Genomic DNA, 27,479 nt, shown 5'->3' with positions numbered 1-27,479 from the left:
AGAGGTTGCAATAGCCCGGTGCCAGTGCCATGAGAGTGCAGCGTAGACAGCGAAGTGTCCCAAAGCAGGCAAGGGTTTCCTTTCCTTATCATTGTAGGTAGAAGGAAACAATAAATACTATTTCATTCTTCTCTGTCTCTCTTTCTCTCTCTCTGTCTCTGTTCCTACCCGCAGCCCCTTCATCTTTAGTTGTGGTCATTTGGAGGTCTGTGTTGGTCTTCATGTCAGGATAGCGGTGCTTCTCCTACCATCATTATATTCATTATTTATTTATTCATTACTATACACCTATATACATAACTTATAATGTGTAAAGATTCTGCATTTCAGAAGTTTTAGAATATAAAGCTAAAAGACATAATTTCAATTGTGACTCTCTCTGTAACTGTCCCATGTCCTTGTATTTGTCTCCTTTTTATTCTGTCTTATAGCTGCAGTCTTAGTTTTCCTTTTATAGCCTCCCTACCTTTAACTTGCATTGGCTGTCTGTATGCTAGATGTCCTACGATAATTTATAGGCTAAGTAATAGATCATAACTATGTACATAGATTAAAATGGTTGGTAGCATTACAAATCTCAGTCAGGTTTGAAACAAGAAACTTCGGAAGATTTTCATTCTCCTGAATATACCAATCTTTCCCTCTGACAGCACTACGTAGAAGCCAGTGCTTATCTCCTACTTTTGTCTTACTAAATTCTTTTTCTCAATATCATTGAAATCAGGAAGGAGACCGTTTAAGTGATGAGGACCTGTACAAGTTCCTCGCTGATATGAGAAGGCCGTCTTCTGTCTTACGGAGGCTGAGACCAATTACAGGTATTTTTCAGATTTTGAGTGATATGGTAATTCTCACTGATAATTATTTGCTATCATGTTTTCATTTTCCTATTTATCTGGCTCACTCATCTTTCTGTGCTGAGTGTTTCATGGTTCTTATCTCATTATCATGTAAGCAAACAGCTTGAATTCAGGGTTCATTACCGTTATCAACTGAGTTCTAAAATGAGATCTATGAATTATAATTGTGGCTTAAAGTGATTTAAAACAATAAATGTTAAAAAATGCTTTACTGTCACCGTTAGAGCAAACAGTCCAGAATAGAACTGACCAGGAGCCTGCTAACCCCGATGATAGCGTCTGAAGAGTTTACCAAGCTGAAAACCAAGTCACTTCTTTACTTTGTCCAGTTGGTGCTAGAGTCCATCCAACGTCTTGGTTTGCTATCCTGGCACTTGTTCTGTAGACCAGGCTGGCTTTGAACTCAGAGATCTGCCTGCCTCTCCTTTGCCCATCAAGTGCTAGGATTAAAGGCATGTGCCACCAAACCCAGCTTGCTGGCTAGGTTTTTAGTTCTTCACTCCCTGAATGGGGGATAACACTTATTATTTTACATGCACGTATGCATGGGTAAGTCATTTTTAAATTTTGATAAATGAAATGATTTCTATATCTAAGTTCTTTTTTATTTTGTTTTGTTTTGAAGATGGGGTTTCTCTATATCCCTGGCTGTCTTGAAACTCGCTCTGTAGACCAGGCTGGCCTCTAACTCAGAGAATCACCTGCCTCTGCCTTCTAAGTGCTGGGATTAAGGCACATGCCACCACTGACCAGCTTATGTCTAAGTTCTTAATAATATTTATCTATACTGTTTATCCCATATTTTTTTACAAAATAATATTGAAATTCCTCTAAGAACATTTTCTCTGTGTTAACCAAATTCTGTGGCTGTGACAGACTACCTCACAGGAGAATAAATTACTTGAGGCTAATCCACTTAAATGGAGGAAAGATCTAGTTTGGCCCATCTTTTCACAGCTTCCAACCGTCAGTTGAATGCCTTTGCTTTGGGGCCCATTGTGGAGCAGAACACTTTTGTGAAGCTGCCTAGGGCAGAGCAAAGCTGCTTAGTTTGTGGTGCCCAGAAGTAGATGGAAGTAGGAAGGACCAGGGGATGCTCTTCCAGGGCATACTTATAGTGCATAATTTCTTCCACTAGGTCCTACCTCCTAAAACTACCATGTCCTAGCAGTACCACATCTTGTTGGAAAAGCCTTTGAGAAGCACTTCAGACCCAAGTGTAGCCATCACAGAACATTTATATTCACATTGACTTTATAATGTATTTTCTGCAGCTCAGCTGAAGATAGACATTTCTCCTGCACCTGAAAATCCCCATTACTGCCTAACCCCAGAGCTGCTTCAGGTGAAGCTGTACCCCGACAGCCGAGTCAGGCCCACCAGAGAAATTTTAGAATTTCCTGCCAGGGATGTCTATGTTCCAAACACAACTTACAGGTAAGATATCCTATTTTGGTGAATTCTGTGATAAAATGCTATATATTCCAATATTAAAGTAGACTAATTTTAAACTTTTAAAAAATCTTTTACATATATTTTAATTTTTCTAACTTATACCTTCTGTTACTTTTAGTATAATTATATTAGCATAATAAGCTCTACCTATGTGCTGGGAATAATGTTAATTGTCTTACAAAATATCTTCATATTCTAGGCAATTGAACTGAAGGATAGAGACATTTAAAATATTACTGAGTATCACACTTTAGTTTGGTGGTGGCCAGTATTTAATTTTGGGACTGTTTGATTCAAGCATTTGGACTGCAAATTCATGTTTGCTCAAACTCTCAGTATTAGCAGAATTTTGGTTCTCACACAAATCTATGTGCTTCTGGCATCATGCTGTAGGCAGTCAGCACTAACTGAGTACAGGTATACTACGTCAAGAGCAGTAAAGCATTGTTGCACCCAGCTTCCCAGGCTGTGTACTGTGCAGCTGCAGGCTTGGCGCTTGCATAGTCTGTTTGTGAATGATGTTCTTCCCACCCCTTTTTTCTTCTAAGGTCATGACCTGGCATTTCTCTTGGGAAGTCTAGCAGGGTAGCTCAGAGACAATTTCAAGTGGTGTTTGAGTTTCCTTCTGGGGTCCTGGCTCCCCCCCAGCAGTGCTGCTGACATTCCCCAAGTTCCTTAAGCTCAGTCTGTGGAAGCAGGGTCTGACTTCTTTTCTGACTTATATCTCATTTGATCAACAAGTTATATGCATTCTACTTTTAGAATGGACCTTTGACCCAGTGCTTTTAGCTGGGGACCCCTTTAAACCTAGTACAAGTTACCATGTAGAGCAGCACTGTTAGGCAGAAATAGTATGAAACACTTGTAATTTATAATTTTATAATTGCTGTGTACTTATAATCAGGTGAAGATAATAGTTTTAATTATAGTTGCTATATACTTATAATCAGGGGAAAGTAATAATTTAATTATTTTACTTAATATAAATACCGTAGAATACAAAAATAATGTTTTTTTCTTCTCTCTCACTGTTTTCAGCATCTTGTATATATTTTAGCCATACTTAAAATTCTTACTGGTCATGTGGTTAGACACTTCCATGTTGCTTAGTTGCTGATTTTGCTGTACCTCCCTAGGTGATTTTTTTTTCCATTCCTGTCTTGGTCAGTCCTTGACACTGTGCCTGATAGACTTTACACAGTACAAATCAGACCGTCTTTGAGTGGCTTCTAGTACAAGTAGAAAATGCATTTATTTCCTTACTATTGTGTATTAGACTCCACATAATCTGCCCTGTCTTTCTCTCATAATCTGGAATTCTTTGCTTCCTTACTTTATTTTTGCTTCAGTGACCTTCAGTTTGTCCTAACAGAGGTCTTTAGGTTTTGCCTAACAGTTCTCCATCAGACTCTGCCTCTCTGCTTTTCTTTCTGTCTTCACTGGCTTCTTCACACGCTGCTTCATGGAAGTTGTTGCCCGCCTCCCTGCTGAGGAGTCTGCTCCCCTCCTCCAGCTCTCTCCTTCCTGCCCCATCCCCTGGGGTTGCATGTATGATTATGCGAGGAGGTTTTCATTTGATTATAACACCATAAAGGGCGAGGACTCACAGTTTACAAATTACTTTACTTTCAGCATCTGCCCTAGCATATACAAAGCATAGTAATTATTTATCCAGTGAGTTAAAAACTGTGAAACTATAGATGGGTAGGAGAATGAGGTTTTGAGTTACAGATGTGACTGTGCTTTCTGGTACTACTTTACTCTGGGTGACTTAGGGAAAGCTACCTATTGACGACTAAGTTTTTATATTAATAAAATATAAGGCAGTTGGGCTGGAGAAAGGACTCAGCGGTTAAGAGCACTGACTGTTCTTCCAGAGATCCTGGGTTCAATTCCCATTAACCACATGGTGGCACCATCTGTAATGGGATGTGATGCCCTCTTCTGGTGTCTGAAGACAGCTACAGTGTACTCATATACATTAAATAAATAAACCTTCAAAAAAAAAAAAAAGACACTTCTATTGGAGGAGTTCAGAACACACATTATTCCATGTAATTGTTACTTGATATGAGTGAATTACTGGAGTCTACATTTTAAGAAGATGAAATGCAGGAAGAAATAATAACACACACACACACAACACACACACACACGAATAAGAAGAGATTTCATAATCGAAGTGTATTGCATAACTCACAGGCTTTCTACTTGTTGCTCACCTATGAGAGGAAATTCTACAAGAGTTCCTACAATTTGTGTTTCTTCCTCTTACCTTTGGTTGAAGAATTTCAGAGTCAGAAAAAATAGTAATTATGAACTTTGAGTTGTCTTTCCTTTCATGTTTCTGCTTATCACTATTACTTACCTGCATTTTAATAGTTTTTTAAAGAATTATATGAGTATAATGTTCAGAGAGTAGGAAAGGGCTTAACATTGAAGACAGATTTAAATTCTGCTGCCAGCCTCTCTCTGTGCTGACATCAGTTCCCGGTTAAGTTTGTTCCTGTGTTGGGTGTCAGAGTTAGTGTGTGGGTCCATGATTACTGCGTGTTTCACTGCCGAGCCGTGTAGACGATCGTAGGATTTATGCCTTTGCTCCCTGCACTCGTCCTCTCCTAGCAGAGTTACATTACTCTGTCTCTGCTCCCTAGGTTCTCTCATTAAAACTTGCCGACATATCAGGCAGTGCAGTGCAGACCTGAGCTGGCCCATCCTTTCCTGACTTGAAGCTGTGTACACTGACGTTCTTTAAGCTTACCAGCCTGACTGTGTGTGGGTTTTGTCTAGAAGCCAGTTTACCATCATCCTGTAGATCCTCTGCCATTACTTACTACTATCTAGACATTATTTACTACTATTTATTATCCATTATTTATTATTATTCTAGAGATTTTTTTAACCCTCTAACAGAGTCACATTTCCCATGTTTTTCTTTCTGGATGTACTTACTTTACTGAAAACTTTTAATGTCTTCTTAAGTATGATGTATGGGAGGTACCTTAAAACATGTATCTGATAATTTCTTATTTCATTAATTTCCTTTGTTTATTTTTGAGATGAGGTCTTACCAGGCTGTCCAGGATGGCCTCCCGTAGCCCCTGGGCTCAGGCGATCTCCTGCTCTGGCCTCTCTACTCAGCAGCTACAAACACACGTCTCCTCACTTGGTAGTATAATTTTTTGAATCTTTATTCCCAGATTGTCAGTTTTGCTAGGTACAGAATTCTGTCATAAATCCTTTTTTGCTGGTATCTTGAGCATGTGGCTGATCTCTTGCCTCTAAGTGCTGGGTTTTAATTGTCTGATATTGTGTTTTAGCAATACAATACCAATTTTAGCAAACGCCAACTTTTTTGTCTCATGTTTCTTCTAAAGGCTTTTTCCAGTTATTTCCTTTATACCCTATGTTTTAAAATTTCATGTTGATTCTATTTAGTGCTAGATGACAATTATTTAGTGCCACTTGGAGGCAGAGGCAGGAGGATTTCTGTGTTCAAGGCCAGCCTGGTCTACAGAGTGAGTTCCAGGACAGCCAGGGCTGCACAGAGAAACCCTGTCTCGAAAAACCACACACACACACAATATTTACATTTAAATTATTTTATTCGGTTTCATAGAAGTCTTATAATGTACATAATTTTGGTGGTATTTTTCTGAATATGGAGAATCACCAGGAGAGTAAGAGGTTTATTTGGTCTGAAATCTAAGCATGGCTTCACTTTCCACAGCCTTCATGCTAAAGGACAAAGACTATCCAACATATATAATTGCATGTTATGGGTAGAATTAAATATTCTCATTTCTGGATTGTTGTTTGATATACATTTGCTAAAGCAGGCCAGACTAATTTTATCTTATACTTTTGACTCAAAATCTGAATCATCATTTTCTATAATTTTTAAGGTCTTACAGTAGACACGATGTAATGATATAAATGATATATATAGCATCAATCGTATCCAGGAATTAATAGGAGTTAGGAGTACTTGAGAAAATCGTGTTGTAGAAGCTGAATGGGGTTGAGTGCAGGGCTCATCAAGTGAGGGAAACTTTGTCGAGTGAGGCGTTTAAGTGTCTATTGACTTTTAATGCTAATGTTTATACTCTCCTGAAGAGAATTACAAGTAGATGCATCATGCACGTGTGGTACACATGCAGTTATGTACATTGTTCTCGTGTGTGTGTGTGTGTGTGTGTGTGTGTATGTATTCATACATGGGTCTGGAGGTCTGAACTTGAGCATGTCTTCCTTCAACACTCTCCTCTCTATGTATTGAGGCAGGGTCTCTCACTGAACCCGAGCTCTCTGGTTCTGGTTAATTTACTAGCCAAATTGCGCATGTCGGGTGGGGATGGGGCTTTCTGTTTCCCAACTGGTGGGAGTATAGGCTATCACCATGTCTTCTCAGTTTCTCTGAGGGTCTGGAGATATGAACTGAGACACTCATCTTTGCTGCCAGTCAGCTCTCCAGGCCAAGCTTGTTATTTTCAATCAGATAAATTAGCTTCAGATTAGAATTTTGTATACCTCAGTATATGATTCATAAAGAAATGATGTTAATAAGACTATATATAAATTGTGATATAGAATGTCCAAGTTACTATATTTCTTAGATTCTTGAACTTTTGAAGCAAGAATGATGTATCATTTGGTTAAAAAAGAAATTATTAATTTCCTGGTATAAGAATATCTTCAGGGAATGAAAGAAAATTAATTATGTTGAAACGCAGAAGTAGGAGAGTGGCTATGGGGTCATGCCTGGCCCAGTGTTATGTGGGGGATGCCTCAGTGGAGCCTAACCCCTGCACATGCCCAACTTCTCAACAAACCATGGCTTCCTGGAGCACAAGGGACGAGCTATCTGAAGCACATGAAGGATTTTGAACAGGAATGCTCACTATTCCAGAGGAGGAAGCGGAGGGAACAGGAGGCACAGGTAGCCCATGGCTAGGAAGATGGAGAGGTGGGCTCTGAGGTGACCCTGTAGGAGTTACCCACCAGCCTGTGGACCTGTCAGTGAAGTAAAAGCCTTGGGTCACTAGCCTAAAAAAACAAACAAACAAACAAACAAACAAACAGAACCACAGAAGTCAAATTGTGGTTATTATTCTTGGTTGGCTTTTTTCTATTTTCTTGCTCAAAAATTTCCCCTGGCCAGGCATGGTAACACAGGCTTTTAATTCTATCACTGTGGAGTTAGAAACAGACAGATCTCTGTGAGTTCAAAACCAGTCTGGTTTGCATAATGAGTTCTAGGACAGAGAGACATAGATTCAATCTCCTGCTTCCAAAGTTTCTCTTTTTGAAAAACTCCATTTATTATAAAACTACTTGAGAGACAGTACCAAATTATAAAAAGAAATAATTTCTGTGATTTGAAATGGTTTAAGTGTTTGTTCAATTTAAAAAAATATTGGAAGAGTGGCTTCTATAATAAATATTTTATAACCATATGTAGTTTTAAGTGATTTTTAAAACTAAGATCGACTGACTTTCCTTTTCTTGACAGGGGAAGATGGAATCCCATATGTCCTAGGTCATGCATTAATGGCCTCAGAGATATTGGTTTGAAAAGTATGATGATATTGGACTTTAGAGGCATAAATAGGTAAAAAGATGTTTATTAAGAGGATGGTACTGGTGATATAGCTAGCTCACTGAGTGAAAGGATGGTACTGGTGATATAGCTAGCTCACTGAGTGAAAGGATGGTACTGGTGATATAGCTAGCTCACTGAGTGAAGTACTTACTAAATAAGCCTGGAGACCAAAGTTGTATCCTCCAGAAGCCATGGTGGAAGGAAGGAGCCAATTTTACATATTTGTCTTATAAATTCTACATATGGGCTGTGCATGTGCCCCCTCCCCATGATAAACAAAATACAAACAAAATGTAAAGGAAAACTATGAAAGTTGGCATTGTCTAGCTTTGTGCTTTTACTTGGACCTTCAGTGTTCATGAGACTGGTAACCACATGTGTATTGTTTAAGAGAGGATGTTGGGTTGGTATTTAGTCCAGAACGGAGGAGTCTTCCATCTCTGCTTCTCAAGTCGAAGATATAGGTAATCTGTCACAGTTAGATGACAGACTTTTCCTGTGTAGCCAGTCAGCTAGGTTTGATTAGAGTTAACTCAGGAGAGTCGTCTTTAAAATCCTTTACAGTGGTAGATGATATATAGTATCTTAGCAATAAAGAATTGGAAGGCATAGAATAATCCAGATAAGTGAGGTTTACCTCAAATGATTGCATATGCTATCTCAGTGTCAGATAAAAGACCCTGTGTTGTTGCTACATTAGGATAAACAAGTAGCAAGCCCTCTTCTACTGGAATTTTATTAAATGTTTACAATCACTTGGAAGTTAGATAGTAGATTCCTTGCAACACTACTTGTGTTCCAGATCTTGTCTTGATTACTACTGCTATTTGATTTGTACTAGATCAAGGTACATCTAATTGAGCAAATCCTTCCATTTTATTGACATCTGCTTTTTTGAGACATGTCCACATAGCACATGATATTCTTGGCAGACCGTGAGAGCTGCCCTCTTTCCCAACAATAGCCTTAGTTGTGATTGCCTGTTGAACTTTTGTATCTTTGTTTTTCTATCTATTTTTTTTTATAAGTGTAGTTAGCAAATGTCGTGTAACTAAGACTGTAAGAGACAGTGGCAATTATCAGTGTGAGATCAAAATAAAAGCATGATGCTGCCCTTTGCAGTTAGTAAGATGGACTCTCCTCTTCATAAACATCAGGGATTTTATGGTCTGTGAACTGATCTAAATATAGTTTTAAATGATCTGTTATATGAAATTCGAGATACACACACACACACACACACACACACACACACACACACATTCACACACACACACACACACACACACACACACACACACACACACCAGTAGATATGGGCATGCTTCTGACAGATAAGGACTACAGTAGCCACAGTAACAAATGTTAGTTTTAAAATCTACTTTCATACAAGATATAGAAGAGAGAATCTCAGTCGTAGAAGATACCATAGAAAATATTGACACATTGTTCAAAGAAAATACAAAGTGTAAAAAGCTCCTAACCCAAAATACCAGAAAACTCAGGACACAGTGAAAAGATCAAGCCTAAGAACAATAGGAACAGAAGAGGGTGAAGATTCCCAGCTCAAAGAGCCAGAAAATTTCTTCAACAGAATCATAGAAGAAAACTTCCCTAACCTAAAGAAAGAGATGGCTATAAATGTACAAGAAGCCTACAGAATGCCAAATTGATTGGACCAGAAAAGGAATTTCTCCCACCACATAATAATCAAAACACTAAATGTAGAGGACAAAGAAAAAATATTAAAAGCTGTAAAGGAAAAAGGCCAGCAACATATAAAGGCAGACCTATCAGAGTTACACCAGACTTCTCAACAGAGACTCTAAAAGCCAGACGATCCTGGTCAGACCCTAAGAGAATATTTTCAATTATAAATTATGAGTTTTTCTTTGAATTATTTGATAAGCTTATAATGTACTAGTCACATTTTACCCTGTTATTTCAAGTCAGATCAGGTCTTTAAGAGCACACAGGGATCATGTGACACCTGCTTCTTAGAGCTCATCTTTGTATTATGGTAGATCTCCCTTTGCAGAGCAGATTTTAATTGTTTTTGTATATATGTAAATCCTGTGATCTTACTTTTTTGGAATAATAGTTTAGTGCATAAAATACATTGATTAACCAAAGAAACCAATTATGTTGAATTAAAGTGATCAAGATATTAGTTATATTCCTTATGAATTAAACTAAAATATTCTGTCCTCTGATACAATAAAAGAACACTTGTTTTCTAAGCAGTATTTTGAGATAGTCATAATAGTTCGGATATAAAAATATGTGTGCTTTTTCAATATCAGTTCTTATATATCATTAATACTGCTGTGGTTCATTTTCTAAATTCTTAATTTCATATGAGTGGTACTGAAAATTAAGAAAACCTATAGAACCTATAGAAATAGCAGAGAGGCCAATTTTTTAGCACTTAGATATTGCCACCCAAGTGTTTTTAAAAAGTCAAGGTGGTGGTTGTTTTATCCCAGGCTCCCAAGGGAGAGATAATGTCCCAGAACTAAGAGCAGCCTGAGAAAAGTTTTATTCTTTTCCCTAAAAATGAAAGTATTTCCTTGGGAAGTATTTGTACAGATCATCTTCTTAAAGGTGGTTGAGCAGTGATAACCTAAGATCCAGCTTTAGAAATATGTGAATGTATTTAAACACAGTTTTTAAGACCGTTTATGACAACCCAGTGAGGCATGTTTGGCAGGTGCTTATTCCTTTGTGTGGAATTGTAGACTGAAACTTGGTTGCTTCTCTGAAAATGACCAGCAACAATTCTGTACCCTTAAGGTTGTTTATTGTGAATTCAGTAAACCTAACCATTTTTATGTTTGTTACTACCTTAAAGCATTTGAACTGTAGCAAACAGTTTTTATGGTTAAGATGGAATTCTTTGTTATATTTTATATTTTCTAAAATTCAGTTGAAATATCACCTTCTGAAGGTATAATATGGGGACTTGTTAACCCCATTTTCATAACCTTGAACGGCACAGTTGAAACCAATTGAGTAATTTTGCCCTAGGTAATTTGCACTCACGGAGAATACTTTGGACTTTGCTAAAAGAGGCAATTGTTTGATGACTCAGTTTTCAAAACTGCAGTGTTAGATAATCACTCAGTATGCACTCAGAAATGCGTTGTTTGTGGGTGTTAGTGATGCAGAAAAAAAACAAAAAGAAAACCAACCAATCAATCAACCAAATAAACAAACAAACAAACAAAAAAGCCATGAGGTAATACTATTATTGTGTACAGAAGGTAGGATATATAGTAATATAATTTTTAATAAGTTGTATCAAGTAGGAATTTAATAAATATTGGCTAATGAAACCATATCTACAAACATTTGAGTAAACTGATTGGCAGCTGCCTACTTTCTAGGAAGATGTCAGCATGAAAATATGTTTGTTGTAGTATAAGAAAATATGTAAATAGATTCTACAGCAGCAGGTGAGGCTGGGATGACGTGTATATTCTGGCCCTGATGTTGTCTAAGAGAAAGCCCTCAGTGTGAGGTTTTACAGTGATTCTCCGAGTTTAGGTAGAAGAAGATTTCATGTTCTGAGCCTTTTGATTTTTGTTTTTGAATTACTATTATAATCTGCTAGGTTTCCATTTTGTCTATGCAGTGCTGCCATTTGAGGGCTGGAGACACAGGTGCTGCATCATTCAAAGAGGTAACAACCACTGTTTACCACATCTGTGGAAGAAGGAAGATTGCTGTACCTCAGAATATGTCCTGTCCAATCAGGAAGGGAGGGAGGAACTGTGGACAAATAGGCTTAATTAGGAAAATGCTTATAGGATGTTTTAAAGTATATACATTTTAATTTCAAAAGAGCAGTGTTTTATTGGGGAAAATTGTTAAGAGAGGAGCCAGGCATGGTAATGCACACATGCAATCCCTGCCTTAAGAAGCTGAGAAAGGCATGTTTGAGGCCAGCTGGGCTGCCCGCCTGGTCCATAATTGGGGTCAGGTTCTAGGGACCTCCATTTGCTGGAAGGATTTGAATCTTGTTCTTTAGGCATATGTTATTCTAATATTCCTGTGAGAGTATAGCTGTAGGGCATGTGTACAATCCACAGAAGAAATGTGACTCATAGTCTAGGAGCAGAATTTCTTAGGAGATTTTTAGGGAACATAACTTTTTCTATGAAGACTGATTTATGGAATATGAGATATGACCAGTATGTAATAAGAGCACGTGTTTTAGTGGCAGGTCATTATCTTTTAACTATAAAATCTTTCAAAAGGATATATTTCAATTGTTCTCAGCTGTTGTATTTCTATAGTAGACAACCATAAACAGGTACTATGTCATTATTATAAACTTGCTGAAGCATGATTGAGTGGAAAATAAAATTAATGGGCTAGGAGTAGATCATGCTAATGGCAATCCTTGAGAAGAAAGCTTACCTGAAGAACATTTCAGAAGATATAAGAAAGTGTGTTTACAAGTTCAAGTAAAAAAAAACCAAAAAACCAAAAAACAAAAATCTAAAAACGTTCTCTACTTGCCAGACTCCCTGTGACTTACAGCCTGGTATTGCCGCTGATGGTTATCAGAGTTAGGGTATGAAGCACAGAGGGAGAGGGGGAGGAGGTGACAAAGGCTGGGCTGCTGCTTGATGTATCTGTAGGATAGCAGAGGGGGGAGCGGCTAGTGAGCAGTGTGAGAAGGAGAGATATATGAACAAAGATGATGGGTTGAATATATAGAGCTGGGAAATTTATCTATGGGAAACAGAGTCCATGAAGGTAGACAGAAGGCTTCATTCAGGGCCACATTTGTAAGGATTGGACTGGGCCTGGGGAGCTGCTCAGTCAGACAGTGAAGTGCCTGTCACTTACATAAGCATGAGGAGCTGAGTCCATATCCCCATCATCTACTGCATAAACTGAGGCCTGGCAGGCAGGACTCCTCTGGTTACCTTAGTCCCTGGCGCCAGAGACAGGGAGATTGAGACAGCTGTTTGCCTGGCTAACCTACTGATTTCATAAGCCTCAGGTTCTGTGAGAGATCCCTGCTGTAAAAAGGAAAAAATAATCATGTGGAGAGTGATTGAGGAAGATAACTACACACCTCTGGCCTTTGACTATGTGCTCACATACACATGCATGCACTCCTCCATGAACATGCACATATTTTCCCTCTTACACACAGGCCTCCCTCCCCCACAAGAAAGGTCATGTCGGATCCATGGGGATAAGAGGATCTGAGGAAGGACAGGGGTTAGCCATGCTGAGTGCAGTGGTATTGGAATGTGATTAGTGATAAGTACTAGAGAGAGCGAAGGGAAAGTGCCCAGGACAAGTCCCCCTGGGTTAGACAACTGTGGGTCTCCACCCAGAGAATCCAGGACAGGACAACACTGTGAAATGCAACGAAGAAACCTTTCTGCTACCAGAATATTCTCTCAATCTGAGCATTCTATGAGGAAAAAAAAAAGAGAGAGATCAATTTGGTATGTCTTTCAAAAAGGAGCAAAACAAGCTACTTGAGAATCTAAGAAACAAAAGCTGAAATCACCAAGAAGCGCCTGCTGTGCTGCAGAAAGGGGCACTTTGTTTCCCAAAGTTTCTGCTTCTTTTTTGGTCAGGAATCCATCTTAGAAGTCAGATGTAAAACGCAGAGTAAACTTTCAGCATGTTGGATTGTAGCTCTGAAAACTCTGGCTTTTTCTTGCTTTTATTCTTTTGTGTTTTTCTGTAGAAAAAAATATAAAAAAATCCATAGTCCATATATATCTCCTATATGGGATTTGAAAATTATGTATGATTAAAGGATAACTAAATAATGCTGTATATTGATTGAGATGAGTCACATTATAACTGGGTATGACCAATCTTTAAAAACTTGATTTAACTCAAATTTTCCTTTGTTTTTTAAGATATATTTGGGGGGGGCGGGGCTGGAGGGATGGCTCAGTGGATAAGTGCACTAGCTGCTCTTCCATAGGACCCAGGTTCAATTCCCAGCTCACAACTGTCTGTAACTTCAGTTCCAGAGGATTCGCACCCTCATCCCCTCATGCAGGCAAAACACCAATGCACATGATATTAAAAAAACAAAAACAAAAACATAAGAAGTGTCTGTGTATATAACTCATATCTGTGTGCTGGTGAAGGAGAGAGAAGGCATTGAATCCACTGAAGCTGTAGTTACAGCTGAGCCTCCAGAGTGGGTGCTAGAAACCAAACTTAGGTCTTCTGGAAGAGCAGCAGGTGTTCTTATAGCCATGTACTGAAAAACTGATTTTAAACACTGCTGACAGCTAATGTTATGATAGCTACTTGAATCTGACAATCCTTGGAGAGTTAAAGTTTGAATTACTTTTTATGAGCAATCATTTGCTTATTGTAATGTCTATGAATGTACATGCCTATTACGCTTTAAAATATTTGAGAAGATATGAATTTTAGGACTACTTAAAACCACATAAAATGAGCAGCCTGGGACAGGAACCTTCAGTTTCCATCTGTGCCTGGAGCTGATCCTGTGCTACAGCTCTCCACACCAAAATACTGCCAGGAGAGAGCTGGTCTCCCAGAAGTGCTAGTACGTTTGTGAGTACAGGTAAGCTCGCCACTTCTGCTCTGAGGGGCCCGCCCGGAGACCTCAGGACACAGGAACTGAGGAGGAGCCTGTGACAGGATCCTTCTGATTTTCTTTGGCTCCCGGAGCTGATCCTATGCCACAGCTCTCAAGACCCAAATTCATCCCGGAGAGAAATGGTCTCCCAGGAATACTGACACAGAGGCTTGCAGGAGGGACAAGCCACAGTCAGACCCAGGAAGACAAACTAACACCAGAGATAACCAGATGGCGAGAGGCAAGGGCAAGAACACAAGCAACAGAAACCAAGGCTACTTGGCATCATCAGAAGCCAGTTCTCCCACCACAGCATCCCTGGATACCCCAACACACCAGAAAAGCAAGACTCTGATTTAAAATCACATCTCATGATGTTGATAGAGGACTTTAAGAAGGACATAAAAAACTCCCTTAAAGGAGTATAGGAGAACACAGGTAAGCAGCTAGAAGCCCTTAAAAAGAAAAATCCCTTAAAGAATCACAGGAAAAAACAACCAAACAGGTGAAGGAACTGAACAAAACCATCCAGGACCTAAAAATGGAAATAGAATCAATAAAGAAATCACAAAGGGAGACAACCCTGGGCATAGAAAACATAGGAAAAAGATCAGGATTCATAGACACAAGCATCCCCAAAGAATATAAGAGATAGAAGAGAGAATCTCAGGGGCAGATGATAGCATAGAAAACATTGACACAACAGTCAAAGAAAATGCAAAATGCAAAAAGCTTGATCCCAAAACATCCAGGAAATCCAGGACACAATGAAAAGACAAAACCTAAGGATAATAGGTATAGAAGAGAGCAAAGATTCCCAATTTAAAGGGCTAGTCAATATCTTCCACAAAATTATAGAAGAAAACTTCCCGAACCTAAAGAAAGAGATGCTCATAATCATACAACAAGCCTACAGAACTCCAAATAGATTGGACCTTGGACCAGAAAAGAAATTCCTCCTGTCTTGTCATAGTTAAAATACCAAATGCACAAAACAAAGAAAGAATATTAAAAGCAGTAAATGAAATAAATTGTAAAGACAGACCTATCAGAATTACACCAATTACTTCTCACCAGAGACTCTTAAAGCCAGAAGATCCTGGGCAGATGTTATATAGACCCTAAGAGAACACAAATGCCAGCTCAGTCTTCTATACCCAGCAAAACTCTCAATTACCATAGATAGAAAAACCAAGATATTCCATAATGATACCAAATTTACACACTATCTTTCCACAAATCTAGCTCTAGAAAGGATAATAAACAGAAAACACCAACACAAGGAGGGAAACTACACCCTAGAAAAAGCTAGAAAGTAATCTTTCAACAAACCTAAAAGAAGATAGTCACACAAACATAATTCCACCTCTAACAACAAAAATAGCAGGAGGTAGCAATCACTATTCGTTAATATCTCTTAGCATCAGTGGACTCAATTTCCCAATAAAAAGACATAGACTAATAGATTGGATACGTAAACAGGACCCAGCATTTTGCTGCATACAAGAAATGCACCTCAGTGTCAAAGACAGACACTACCTCAGAGTAATGGGCTGGACAACAATTTTCCAAGCAAATGGTCCCCCAAAACAAGCTGGAATAGCCATTCTAATGTTGAATAAAATCGACTTTCAACCAAAAGTTATCAAAAAAGATTAGGAAGGACACTTCATACTCATCAAAGGAAAAAAAAAATCTACCAAGAAGAATTCTCAATTCTGAACATCTATGCTCCAAATGCAAGGGCACCCACATTCATAAAAGAAACTTCACTAAAGCTCAAAGCACACATTGCACCTCACACAATAATAATAGTGGAAGACTTCAACACTCCACTCTCATCAATAAACAGATCATGGAAACAGAAAGTAAACAGAGACACATTGAAACTAACTGAAGTTATAGGTCACATGGGTTTAACAGATATTTATAGAACATTTCATCCTAAAACAAAACATATACTTTCTTCTCAGCACCTCATAGTACCTTCTCCAAAATTGGCCATATATTTGGACACAAAGCAAGCCTCAACAGATACAAGAAGATTGCAATAATCCCGTGCATCTTCTCAGATCACCATGGACTAAGGCTGGTCTTCAATAACAACAAAAACAACAGAAAACACACATACACATGGAAACTGAAAATGCCTTACTTGATAACTTGATCAAGGAAGAAAGAAAAAAATTAAAGATTTTTTAGAATTTAATGAAAATGAAGGCACAAGATACCCAAACTTATGGGACACAATGAAATCAGAGCTAAGAGGAAATCTCATAGCTCTGAGTGCCTCCAAAGAGAAATGAAAGAGCATACACTAGCAGTTTAACAGCACACCTGAAAGCTCTAGAACAAAAAGAAGCACACCTACAAGGAGTAGAAGGCAGGAGGTAATCAAACTTAGGGCTGAAATCAACCAAGTAAAGACAAAAAGAACTATACAAAGAATCAACAAAACCAGGAGCTGGTTCTTTGAGAAAATCGACAAGATAGATAAACCCTTAGCCAGACTAACCAGAGGGCACAGAGACAGTATTCAAATTAACAAAATCAGATATGAAAAAGGAGCTATAACAACAGAAACAGGAAATTTAAAAAATTATCAGATTCTACTATAAAAGCCTATACTCAACAAAACTGGAAAAACTTGTTTAAATGGACAGTTTTCTAGGCAGATATCAAATATCCAAGTTAAATCAGGATCAGGTAAACCATCTTAACAGTCCCGTCACCCCTAACGTAATAGAAGCAGTCATTAAAAGTCTCCCAACCAAAAACAAAATCAAAAAACAAAAACAAACAAACAAAAAACCAGGACCAGATGGGTTTAGTGCAGAATTCTATTAGACCTTCAAAGACTTAATACTAATACTCTTCAAACTATTACACAAAATAGAAACAGAATGAACACTACCCAATTTGTTCTATGAAGCCACAGTTATGCTGATACCAAAACCACACAAAGATCCAACAAAGAGAACTTCAGCCCAATTTCCATAATGAAGATCGATGCAAAAATACTCAATAAAATTATTGCAAACCAAATCCAAGAACACATCAAAATGATCATTCACCACAATCAGGTAGGCTTCATCCCAGGGATGCAGGGATAGTTCAATATACGGAAATCCATCAACATACATAACTACAACTACAACTACATAAACAAACTCAAAGAAGAAAACCACATGATCATCTCGTTAGATGCTGGAAAAGCATTTGACAAAATTCAACTTCCCTTCATGTTAAAAGTTTTGGAAAGATCAGGAATTCATGGCCTATACCTAAACCTAGTAAAATCAATATATAGCAAGCCAGTAGCCAATATCAAACTAAATGGATGTTTAATGGCAATCCTATTAAAATCAGGAACTAGACAAGGCTGCCCATGCTCTTCCTATCTATTCAATATAGTACTTGAAGTTCTAGCTAGAGTAATTAGACAACAAAAGGAGGTCAAAGGGATATAAATTGGAAAGGAATAAGTCAAAATATCACTATTTGCAGATGGTATGATAGTATACTTAAATGACCCCAAAAATTCCACCAGAGGGGGCTGGAGAGGTGGCTCAGCAGTTAAGGGTACTCACTGCTCTTCCAGAGGTCCCGAGTTCAATTCTCAGCAACCACATGGTGGCTCACAACCATCTGTAATGGTATCAGATTCCCTCTTCTGGTGTGTGTGTGTGTGAACACAGCTACAGAGTATATTTATATAAATAAAAATAAATTAATCTTTACAAAAATTCTACCAGAGAATCCTAAACCTGATAAACAACTTCAGCGAAGTGGCTGGATATCAAATTAACTCAAACAAATTGGTAGCCTTCCTATACTCAAGGGACAGACTGAGAAAGAAATTAGAGAAACGACACCCTTCACAGTAGTCACAAACAATATAAAATATCTTGGTGTTACTCTAAACAAACAAGTGAAAGATCTGTAAGACAAGAACTTCAAATCTCTGAAGAAAGAAATTGAAGACCTCAGAAGATGGAAAGATCTCCCATGCTCGTGGATTGGCATTATTAATATAGTAAAAATGGCCATCTTACCAAAAGCAATCTACAGATTCAGTCCAATCCCCATTGAAATTCCAAATCAATTCTATATAGAGGTAGAATTTGCAAATTCATTTGGAATAACAAAAAACCCAGGATAGTGAATACTATTCTCAACACTAAAAGAACTTCTGGGGGAATCAGCATCCTTGACCTCAAGCTGTACTACAGAGCAACTGTGATTAAAAACTGCATAGTATTGGTACAGCGACAGACAGGTAGATTAATAGAATTGAAGACCCAGAAAATGAACCCACACATCTATGGTCACTTGATTTTTGACAAAGGAGCTAAAACCATCCAGTGGAAAAAAGACAGCATTTTCAACAAATAGTGCTAGCTCAAGTGGTAGTCAACATGTAGAAGAATGCAAATTGATCCATTCTTATCTCCCTGTACAAAGCTCAAGTTCAAGTGGATCAAGGACTTCCACATAAAACCAGATACACTGAATTTAATAGAAGAGAAAGTGGGGAAAAGCCAGAAAAATATGGGCACAGGGATAATATTCTGAACAGAACATCAATGGCCTTTGTGCTAAGATCAAGAATTAACAAATGGGACTTCATAAAATTGCAAAGCTTGTCCACTAGTTATTATTTAGATTGGAACCATGGTTTTTTGTTTGGTTTGGTTTTGTGGTTTCATTTTGTGTTATTTTGTTTTATCGTGTGTATCCTTGGCTGTATTGGAACATACTCTGTAAACTACACTGGCCTCAGTCTCAAGATCTGCTTTGCCTCTCCCTCCTGAAACCTGGGGTTAAAGACGTGCTCCCCCACTCCCAGATGATTTGATTCTTAAATTGATTCCATATCACAAACATGAACAAATGATACTGTAGGAGTTTGATTGAAAAAGATAAATTTTGTTTACGTTGATTCGGTGATATCTGATCTTAACAATGAGTTTAAACCTAATTGAAATTCAATTCTCAAGCTTTCCATTAAAATTTTAATACCAGATTACTACAGTGATCGGGAGGACTTTAATATTTAATTTATTGATCTTTTATTTTGTCTCAGTTCAGTTGAAGCTTCTTAGGTGGTGGGCTGGAGCATCATTTTGGATGATTTGATAGCATAGAGCTTTCTGCTCTGAGGTCTCCAGTAGATCCCTCTTCTTCTCTCTGGTCTGGATTTGGTTCTGGGTTTGTTGTATTTTCCATTTAGGTTGTTTTCTCCACATATGTCATTCCACCACCAGCCACCTAAAAAAGACAGACATGTGGTTATTATATTGTAGATACATGTATCCCAATATTCATTATTCTGTGTGACTCACATACACCATCAACATAGTGAGGAGAATGCTTGCTTGAGATTAGTATTTTAAAGAACCTATTATAGATAATAGGTAAAACTGTAAGGGATACTTTGAAGAAAGTGTTGTCATTAATGAGATACCTGAGTAACTTTCTGGACAGTAGAGCTGTCCCTTTGCTCTGTGATTCCATGTAGAAAACATCAGGTCTGTGTGCTCTGGGAGGGCCCCAGGGATATTGCCAGCAATCTCAGCCACATGTAGCGTGTAGTTGGTTTCGTGACTGCCCAGGTGAAAGGAGTATTCAACGTAGTGCTTGCTGTCTTTCCAGTCTTGTAGCTCGAGTCGTAAAATGTAGTTAGACTGTTGGACTATAGCATAGATCTTCTCTAGGCCCAACCAAAATTCTCCTAAAGAAAAAAGTTAGAGGGAAAAACCCTGTGTGATATTAACTACAGATCAGGACCTGACTGACACGTGTGTGTGTGTGTGTGTGTGTGTGTGTGTGTGTGTGTGTGTACCCGCGCCAGGGTTTTACTATTTAGCCCAGGCTGGTTTCAAAGTTGATATCTTCCTACCGAAGTGCTGTGATTACAAGTATGTACAATCATTTTCCATGGCTAATTTTTGTCATTATTTTCAGTTTGTTGATGTAAGTGAGTTTAGTTCTAATTCCTGGGTTACTTTGAAATCTTGTAAAGTATTTATATTATTGTTGTTACTGTGTGTGCTTGCAATGCTAATACTTGGGAGGTGGCGACAAAACGGATTCTTGTTTCAAGTCTTCCACTACACAGAGCTATATAAGTCTATCCTGGGCATGGGACCCTATCTGAAAAACCCAAAACAAATCTTTTCTAAAATGTATATTAATATAGAGTTTTGTGAACTCATGTCTGGGTCTGGGTATATCCACTGTCCTTTCCTTTCTGTCTCCCTCTGCTTTTTATTGATTGATCAATCGATCACTCTGTCTGTCTCTGTCTGTCTGTCTTCTGTCTGTCTTGTTTTCTTTGAGTTCTGGGGACTGAATCTGACTTCATGCATCACTGAGGAAGACTTTCCCACTGAACTATCTCCCCGGCATTAAGTGTGACTTTTCCTCGCTTAATGTTAATAAAACCTGTGTTTAAGTCTGTATTAAAATCTTGTCTTGATTAACTCCAACATTGTTTCAAAAATGTATTTTAGAAAATGTTTTATATATGACATATTACATCATTACAGATATTTTTAGGTTTGGTCATTGAGAGAGTAATATCTCTCTTATACCTCTTTATGTATATAGACACCACTTTACCATCAGCTGGTCATTAATACACCCACATTCAAGAGAATGCTTTTATATGTCCAGCTTTAGATAATAGTGATAGTTTTTTCTCTAATGTGAAGCTTTTTTCATAGAAAAAGAATCTAAAATTTAAAAATGAGATTTGAATATTCTGTTAATAGTGTTTGTCTCTATAATTAAAGCCATTTGGGGTTAAAAACAATAGTATTATAAGTAGATCATTATACAACCTATATTGAAGTGTTTAATGACAAGAATAAATATTATTGCTAATGAGTTAGGAAACTTCACTTTAGGATTATAAATGGAATAATTAGTTTCTAATTAGAAATAAACCAGCATTCTGAACTGCTAGTTCTTTATTTTAGTGTTTAACTCAATCCCAGAAGAATTAGAACTGCAAAATACCACTGAATAGGCCGTCTCTTTAGGGTTTTAAGTAGTGCCATGAGTAGAGAATTTTAAAAATAATCAAGAAGTTCTGAGTCTTAAAACTTTTTTTGGTGTAATATCAGATGACTTCTACTTTCTAAGTGAATACTACACATTCACAAATAATCTATAATATATTTTTTATTTTAAGTATCTTTATTTTTTATTCTTTTGCTTATTTTTATAGTTTCGTTTTATAGTCAAAATAGAATATCATATTCTAGAACATTCAGAGAACCACAGTTCTGTAGTATATATTTATAATATTGAATAATAAAATTTGTATTTAAGTAGTTAGACACTGTATCTCTGACAGTGACCCTATTCCTTCTAACTCTTTTATTTTGTAGTTTTATTACTTCCTTTGTGCTACTGAGGATCAGTCCCAGCGCTGTGCTAGTCAAGTGCTCTGCCACAACACTTACCTCCAGCTTCATTTAACCTGTGTTACTTTACACTTAAGATATCAATGAAAGGGTACTATAATGCCATCTTTGCGGCTCATTTGTAGCATTTCCCCTCACTAGAGCCAATGGTATGAACTGTTTTCCTTAATAACTATTGTAATCATGAACTATAGAATTACATTTCAACAAGCATACATAAGAAAAGATATGTAGTAGTGATAAGTATAATTAAGATAATTTTAATTATAATAAAAAAAATGCCGGACGTGGTTGCACACACCTTTAATCCCAGCACTTGGGAGGCAGAGGCAGGCGGATTTCTGAGTTTGAGGCCAGCCTGGTCTACAAAGTGAGTTCCAGGACAGCCAGGGCTATACAGAGAAACCCTGTCACGAAAAACCAAAAAAAAAGAAAGAAAGAAAAAAAAAAAGATAATTATAATTGCTAACATGTATAGTTTTTACCAATCATTTTTATGAAGGCTGCAGTTTGTTTTTGTTTATTGTTACATTTCCACAGCCCATTTTATAATTGTTTCTTATTTTATAATTCTTTCTTTTGAGAAGAGGTCTCAATATGTGGCCCAAACTGGCCTTGAGCTTTCAACCCACCTGCTGGGCACACCCCCAACCCCTAAAGGGCTGTGATCGCAGGCCCATGTCAGTGCAACCAGCTAATACCGTTAAATTTACAAATAAACGAACAATGCAAGGAAATCACTTTACCATCGAGCCTCCCAAAGCCCTTTTCGTAGTTTTCCCATGTTTCGTTGAAGTCCTGTGAGCCATCTTTCCGGTGTTGAATTAATGTCCATGGACTGCCTGGAGAGTGTGAATGAATGTAGTTATTTTTAGTAGGTTAAAGTTGACGGAGGAAAAATCACCCGTTTTGAGTTTGGTTTTAGCTTTGGCTTTGTGAGTTGATTTATTAATTAGATACTATATAGTTAAGATAATATACTTTATCATTTATTATGATCCCAGATTTGCGTGAATAACCATTTTCTGTGAGTTGATAACAGGCTTAGTTTTGATAATAGGTATTGAGTATCTTGAATTCACTGTAACGTATTCTTGTTTCCATGGGTTTACCTGATTGGGTATCACAGTAGACATTAAACCCTTGGGAGTTTCTTGGTTTAATAGTGTACACGCCACTTGTATGTTCGCCTCTGTTATAAACGGCAGAGCAGTCGGCAGGAAGGTCTAGAATTGACAGACATTATTATGTAGTATTTTTGAATAGAAGTATCTGTAGAGCTTACAGTTTTACTACTATTTTATGGAATTGATGTGAATGTTCAGTAATATTTATGCTAAAGCTTGTCTATTGGGTGAGAAACTATCCAAGTAACATTAAAATAACATTTCCAACTTACTTATTTTAAAAGAAAGTGGAGAAAATGAGAATTTTAAAAAGCGCTATCTTGTGAGAGTGAGTACGAAGTGAGAGTACAGGGAGCAGAAGCTCAGTGCAGGGTTTGGATCTAACTGGAAGCAGCAGGTGTGGAAACGGACTGTACAGGAAGAGCCCGCATAGGCATTTCTCCTGTGTCTGTTACAGAAACAAAAACAACTGCTTGGAATGTGTTGTTTTCAGCAGTTTGGCTGGAAATAGTGACTTTGTTTCTTGGAACTTTTATTTTACCTGTGAAAGATTTTATGCAGTTAGGAAAGTAGAATTTTTGAGAACTCCATGATCTTTTGGGTTTTAGAAGTGCATGTTTTCTTTGTACACATGAATATATCTGGTTTGTTGCTTTAGAAAGTAATCTTTTTAATAGATTTTGTTTTGTCTTGTTTATTCTTTTTGAGTCTCACCTTAGCTCAGGCTAATGTGGAACTAACTCTGTAGTTAGGCTGCTCTCAAATGCACATCAGTTCTCCTCCCTTACCCTCTCAAGTGCTGCAGCTATGAGCCACCGTGCTCTGACTAGAAAGTCATTTTTAAATATGACCTTTGTGGCTCTCCATATGTCTTATAAGCATAAGCTTATTCCTTTTCTATACCTATAGTATCATTTTATATCTATGAAATTAATAACTCCATGTTTTTATATCAGCTTCATAAGAATGTCATTTATAGTGTTAAAATGGGAAGAAAGAAAGAAAGTAAAAAAGAAAGTAAGAAAGAAAGACAGACAGACAGACAACAAGCCAGGGTCCAATTAAATTAACATTTGGTGATGGCATTTGCTATATATAAATTTTTACTCTTATCTAGATCAGATCAGGTCTTAAGAATAGGGAATTTTGTAGAGAAAACTGCCCGGATTATCTTACCATCTTGTTCTGTATTTTCTGTTTCGTTCAGTTGAAGAGGGGGAGTAGTTCTTGGTGCTCTTGATTTAGAAGAAAGAGAATTTTCTGAGGGTTCTTGAATACCAGTCTTTCTGAGCTGATAAAAGAATACAAATCTACTTTTAAAAATGCTGTTGTATATGCAGTTAGGGAATGCTGGGTAAGTGTGTCAGAAGTCAGCCAGGGGCACAGTGCTTGCTGAGCATGTGCAGAGCCCTCGCCCCGTTCTGCGAGCAAGCAAAGAGGAAGGAACAGTGCTCCCCACACAGACTGACATTCTGTTCTTGAGACAGTTACTCAAGAGCATTATTTAATGAATAACACAACTAAGAGAATGAAGCAAATGAAACGAGAGACATTGACTAAAAGGAAAAGAGCCAGTAAGGCTATGTGCTTTGCTTAAATATTTGAATATATTCTCTTTTCAACAGTATGGATTACAAACTTAGCTAACTTTATTAACTTGTGTTTGCTGAATACGCTGTTGCAATGGTCAGTTCCAAAATATTGAGTTCCTACAATGTGTTTATACAGTATTCTGTATAAAGGGTTTAAAGAATCACAGGTTCACAGATCTTCCAGTTTAATTGAGGGATAGGCAAGAAATAGCTTTTTATTTATGTTAAATATAAAGATATTACAGAGGGGAAAACAATGTAGTAACTTTGGGGAGGCCTTTTATTTTCTATTTATTGGCCTGGGACAGCTTCATTAAGCATTTCGTATTTCATAAAAGTGTATAGGAAGTGCAGATACTAGGGGGAAAACCAGGAATCTAGACAGACACCACACAGACGGAGGCCTTGGGAGCAGCGTGTTTGGTGGAGGTGAAGAATAGCGGGGAAGCTAGTGAGATAATGAAAGGCCAGGTCATTGCAGGTTCTAAGAGTGACTGTGAGCAAGAGAGGAGGCTGTGTAGAGACTTCAACCAGAGCACGTTCATGACCTGATTTAAAGTTGAATAAGATCATGTTAATGGAATCAGACATGGATTGCCTTTTCTCACAGTTCAGTGAGACAGACTCTGCTGTTTTCTGTAGGACGCATTAGGAGCTGCATGGCATAGGTTAGTTGCTTAGTGGTACAGAAAGTCTTGCAAGCAGATAGTTCCGTCAGCTGGTGCAGCAGTCTGACATAGCAGTAGGCTACTTACCTGCTTTTCTATTTCTTTTATCTGCATGTGCTGTTGACTTAATTGTTTATACTGTTCTTCCACACTCTGGAGGAGTTCTCTTATGCTGTTGTCTTGCTGTTCTACAAAACTCTGAACACAGATTGTAGTTTGTTTAAAATGTCCTCTGTCTTTTTTGTTGACGTTTTTATTTACATATAACAGCCACCTAATTTTTAAGCTAGTAGTGGGTTGTTAGAAAAGTGAACATTGGCTGCCATTGTCCTATGCTTTTTTCAAATAATATACCATTTTGCTACTGTATTTTAAAATTGCCATATCTAAAACTTTCTGAATTTTATTTAAAGTAAGATAAACAATGTTTCAAAGGAATTAGAATATGCCATTTACTATATTAATCTATTGTTTGTGGAAGAATAGTTTTAAATTTTTTTTTTACAAAAATTCACCTCTAGTAATTATCAGTAGCATGATAGTTGAATGTTACAAAAGTACTTAATTAAATGAAATATAAATTTTAGCTCTTTTCAAATATAATGTTAGCAAAGCAAACCCTGAACTGAAGTTCCAGTGGATAATTTTATTTCTTGAAAAAATTATTTCTTGGAAAAAATACGTATGTTAATGATCTAGCAGAGTATTTAAAAGAGTATGTCTTTAAAATGTATTTTTAAAAGTCCATATTGAAAACAATCAGAGTGCTGTGATTTCTACTTACTTTGAGTGATGTTACTTCTGGGTGCTCCTGAGCCCCAGCTGGGCTTAGAATTAAGTTGGTTAGCTGCTCCTCCAAAGCCCTGACCTTGTGTTGAAGGGCTGTCTTCTCTTCCAGCAGACTCTCAAGCTTTGAGTTCAGTTCTACTGACATGTTCTTCACCTCCTCGTTTTTAACTTGTAGTGTAGATGTAGTTCTTCTTAGCTCCTTTTCCTCTTCTTTGATTTCATTGGTTCGAAGTGATAGGTCATAAAAAGACTGATCAAATATGTTGAGCTTCTGAAATATGTCGTTAATTTGTCCCTTAGTCTTATGGACAAAATCTTTAAGTCCATGACCCAGCTGCAGGAGGCCATTCGCTAAAATTTTGACATCATCCAACATAGCAAATCTTGATTTTGGCTCTGAAGGTGCAGAATCAAATGATGAAAGGTCTGGATCCACTCTGGATGCAATTACTAAAGGAACAACAAAAAGGAATAATTTAATTGTGTGCATTTTTTGTCTCAATTATTCAATTTTAAGCAATTTGGAACTTCTCCCTCCTGTAAGGAGACCTGGACCTCTTGACTTTATATACACGGCTATTTGCTGCATGCACACACAAGGTTGGCAGGAGAATGGAGTTAACCATTAAGCTGTGCTAACTTGCACGAATGTAACCCTCCCCCATGTTGAGTTAGATCAATGGCAACTGAAATCAAGGAAATGAGCAACTAATAGGAGGTAATTTTCAAAATTGTTAAAATAGTTAAATTTGCTGTATTGATAATTATTCTTTCAGGATAAAGGTATTTACCTGTTTTTAAAAGATCATTTAAATTTTTTCTTACTATAAGAGATTTACAAATAAACCTTAGTTTTTGATGGATTAAGTTTGTCATTAAACTTAAGTGTGAGTTTCCTTAGCTTGAGGAAAAATTAAGCATCTGTAACCCTGTTTGTAGTTTGTTTATCTGGAAACAGCAACCACTCCCCAAGTCTTTCCAAGTTGTTGAGTTAGTGCTGCGGCTCTCAATGCTATAGCCTCTGTTTCTGTCGTCGGATAAGCTAGCATGTAACTATGTATTCACTTGTCACTAGACTACTGCTTACTGTCCTTATTTCACATGTCTTAGCCATTCTTGTATGTTAATCAATAGTTATTTTCCACCTTTCCATGGTTTTCATGTATATATGTCATAGACATGCATATATGTATGTGTGTGTGTATATATATGTAGACAGATGCACATGCATGTGAAGTAGCAGTAGACATGTGATTGTTTGAGTATAAACTAGAATTAAATTCCAATTCTCCCAGTAGCAGAGGTTTAACCATCATTTCCTGAAGTTTGTGAGCTTAGTAACAATTTTCTTACTA

The 27,479-nt window shown here is 37.5% G+C and overlaps 2 protein-coding genes across 15 annotated transcripts in view; one reads left to right on the top strand and one right to left on the bottom strand.

Annotated features, from left to right (window-relative positions):
• Dock7 (dedicator of cytokinesis 7) overlaps positions 1-27,479 on the top strand; it is a 194,295-nt gene that overhangs the window by 73,335 nt on the left and 93,481 nt on the right. For all 14 annotated transcript variants that reach the window (XR_001784187.2, XR_003954998.1, NM_026082.5 and 11 more), the window contains 2 exons: positions 725-818; positions 2,135-2,297. Coding sequence is in view for 10 of the 14 variants with exons in the window: in NM_026082.5 (NP_080358.3) it covers positions 725-818; positions 2,135-2,297 (257 nt within the window). In the remaining 4 variants the exon portion in view is untranslated. The remainder of the gene's footprint in view (positions 1-724; positions 819-2,134; positions 2,298-27,479) is intronic.
• Positions 19,427-26,665, bottom strand: Angptl3 (angiopoietin-like 3). Its single transcript, NM_013913.4, has 7 exons — positions 26,120-26,665; positions 25,423-25,533; positions 24,252-24,366; positions 23,061-23,174; positions 22,695-22,790; positions 19,983-20,249; positions 19,427-19,786 (listed from the first exon to the last, which is right to left on the bottom strand). Exons 1-7 carry the CDS (start codon positions 26,612-26,614, stop codon positions 19,617-19,619), a joined length of 1,368 nt encoding a protein of 455 aa, NP_038941.1. The 5' UTR covers positions 26,615-26,665; the 3' UTR covers positions 19,427-19,616.

Source organism: Mus musculus, chromosome 4 (assembly GCF_000001635.26).
Source record: "Mus musculus strain C57BL/6J chromosome 4, GRCm38.p6 C57BL/6J".
NCBI lineage: Eukaryota > Metazoa > Chordata > Mammalia > Rodentia > Muridae > Mus > Mus musculus.
The sequence above is the reverse complement of the archived record's forward strand: the minus strand, read 5'-3'. Positions and strand labels throughout refer to the sequence as shown.

Coding starts and splice junctions, on each gene's coding strand:
- Angptl3 (NM_013913.4), bottom strand. CDS start 26,614: ATGCACACAATTAAATTATTCCTTTTTGTTGTTCCTTTAGTAATTGCA. Junction 25,534..26,119: donor CAGAAGTAACATCACTCAAA/GTAAGTAGAAAT, acceptor ATCTGTGTTCAG/AGTTTTGTAGAACAGCAAGA. Junction 19,787..19,982: donor CTGTCCAGAAAGTTACTCAG/GTATCTCATTAA, acceptor TGTCTTTTTTAG/GTGGCTGGTGGTGGAATGAC.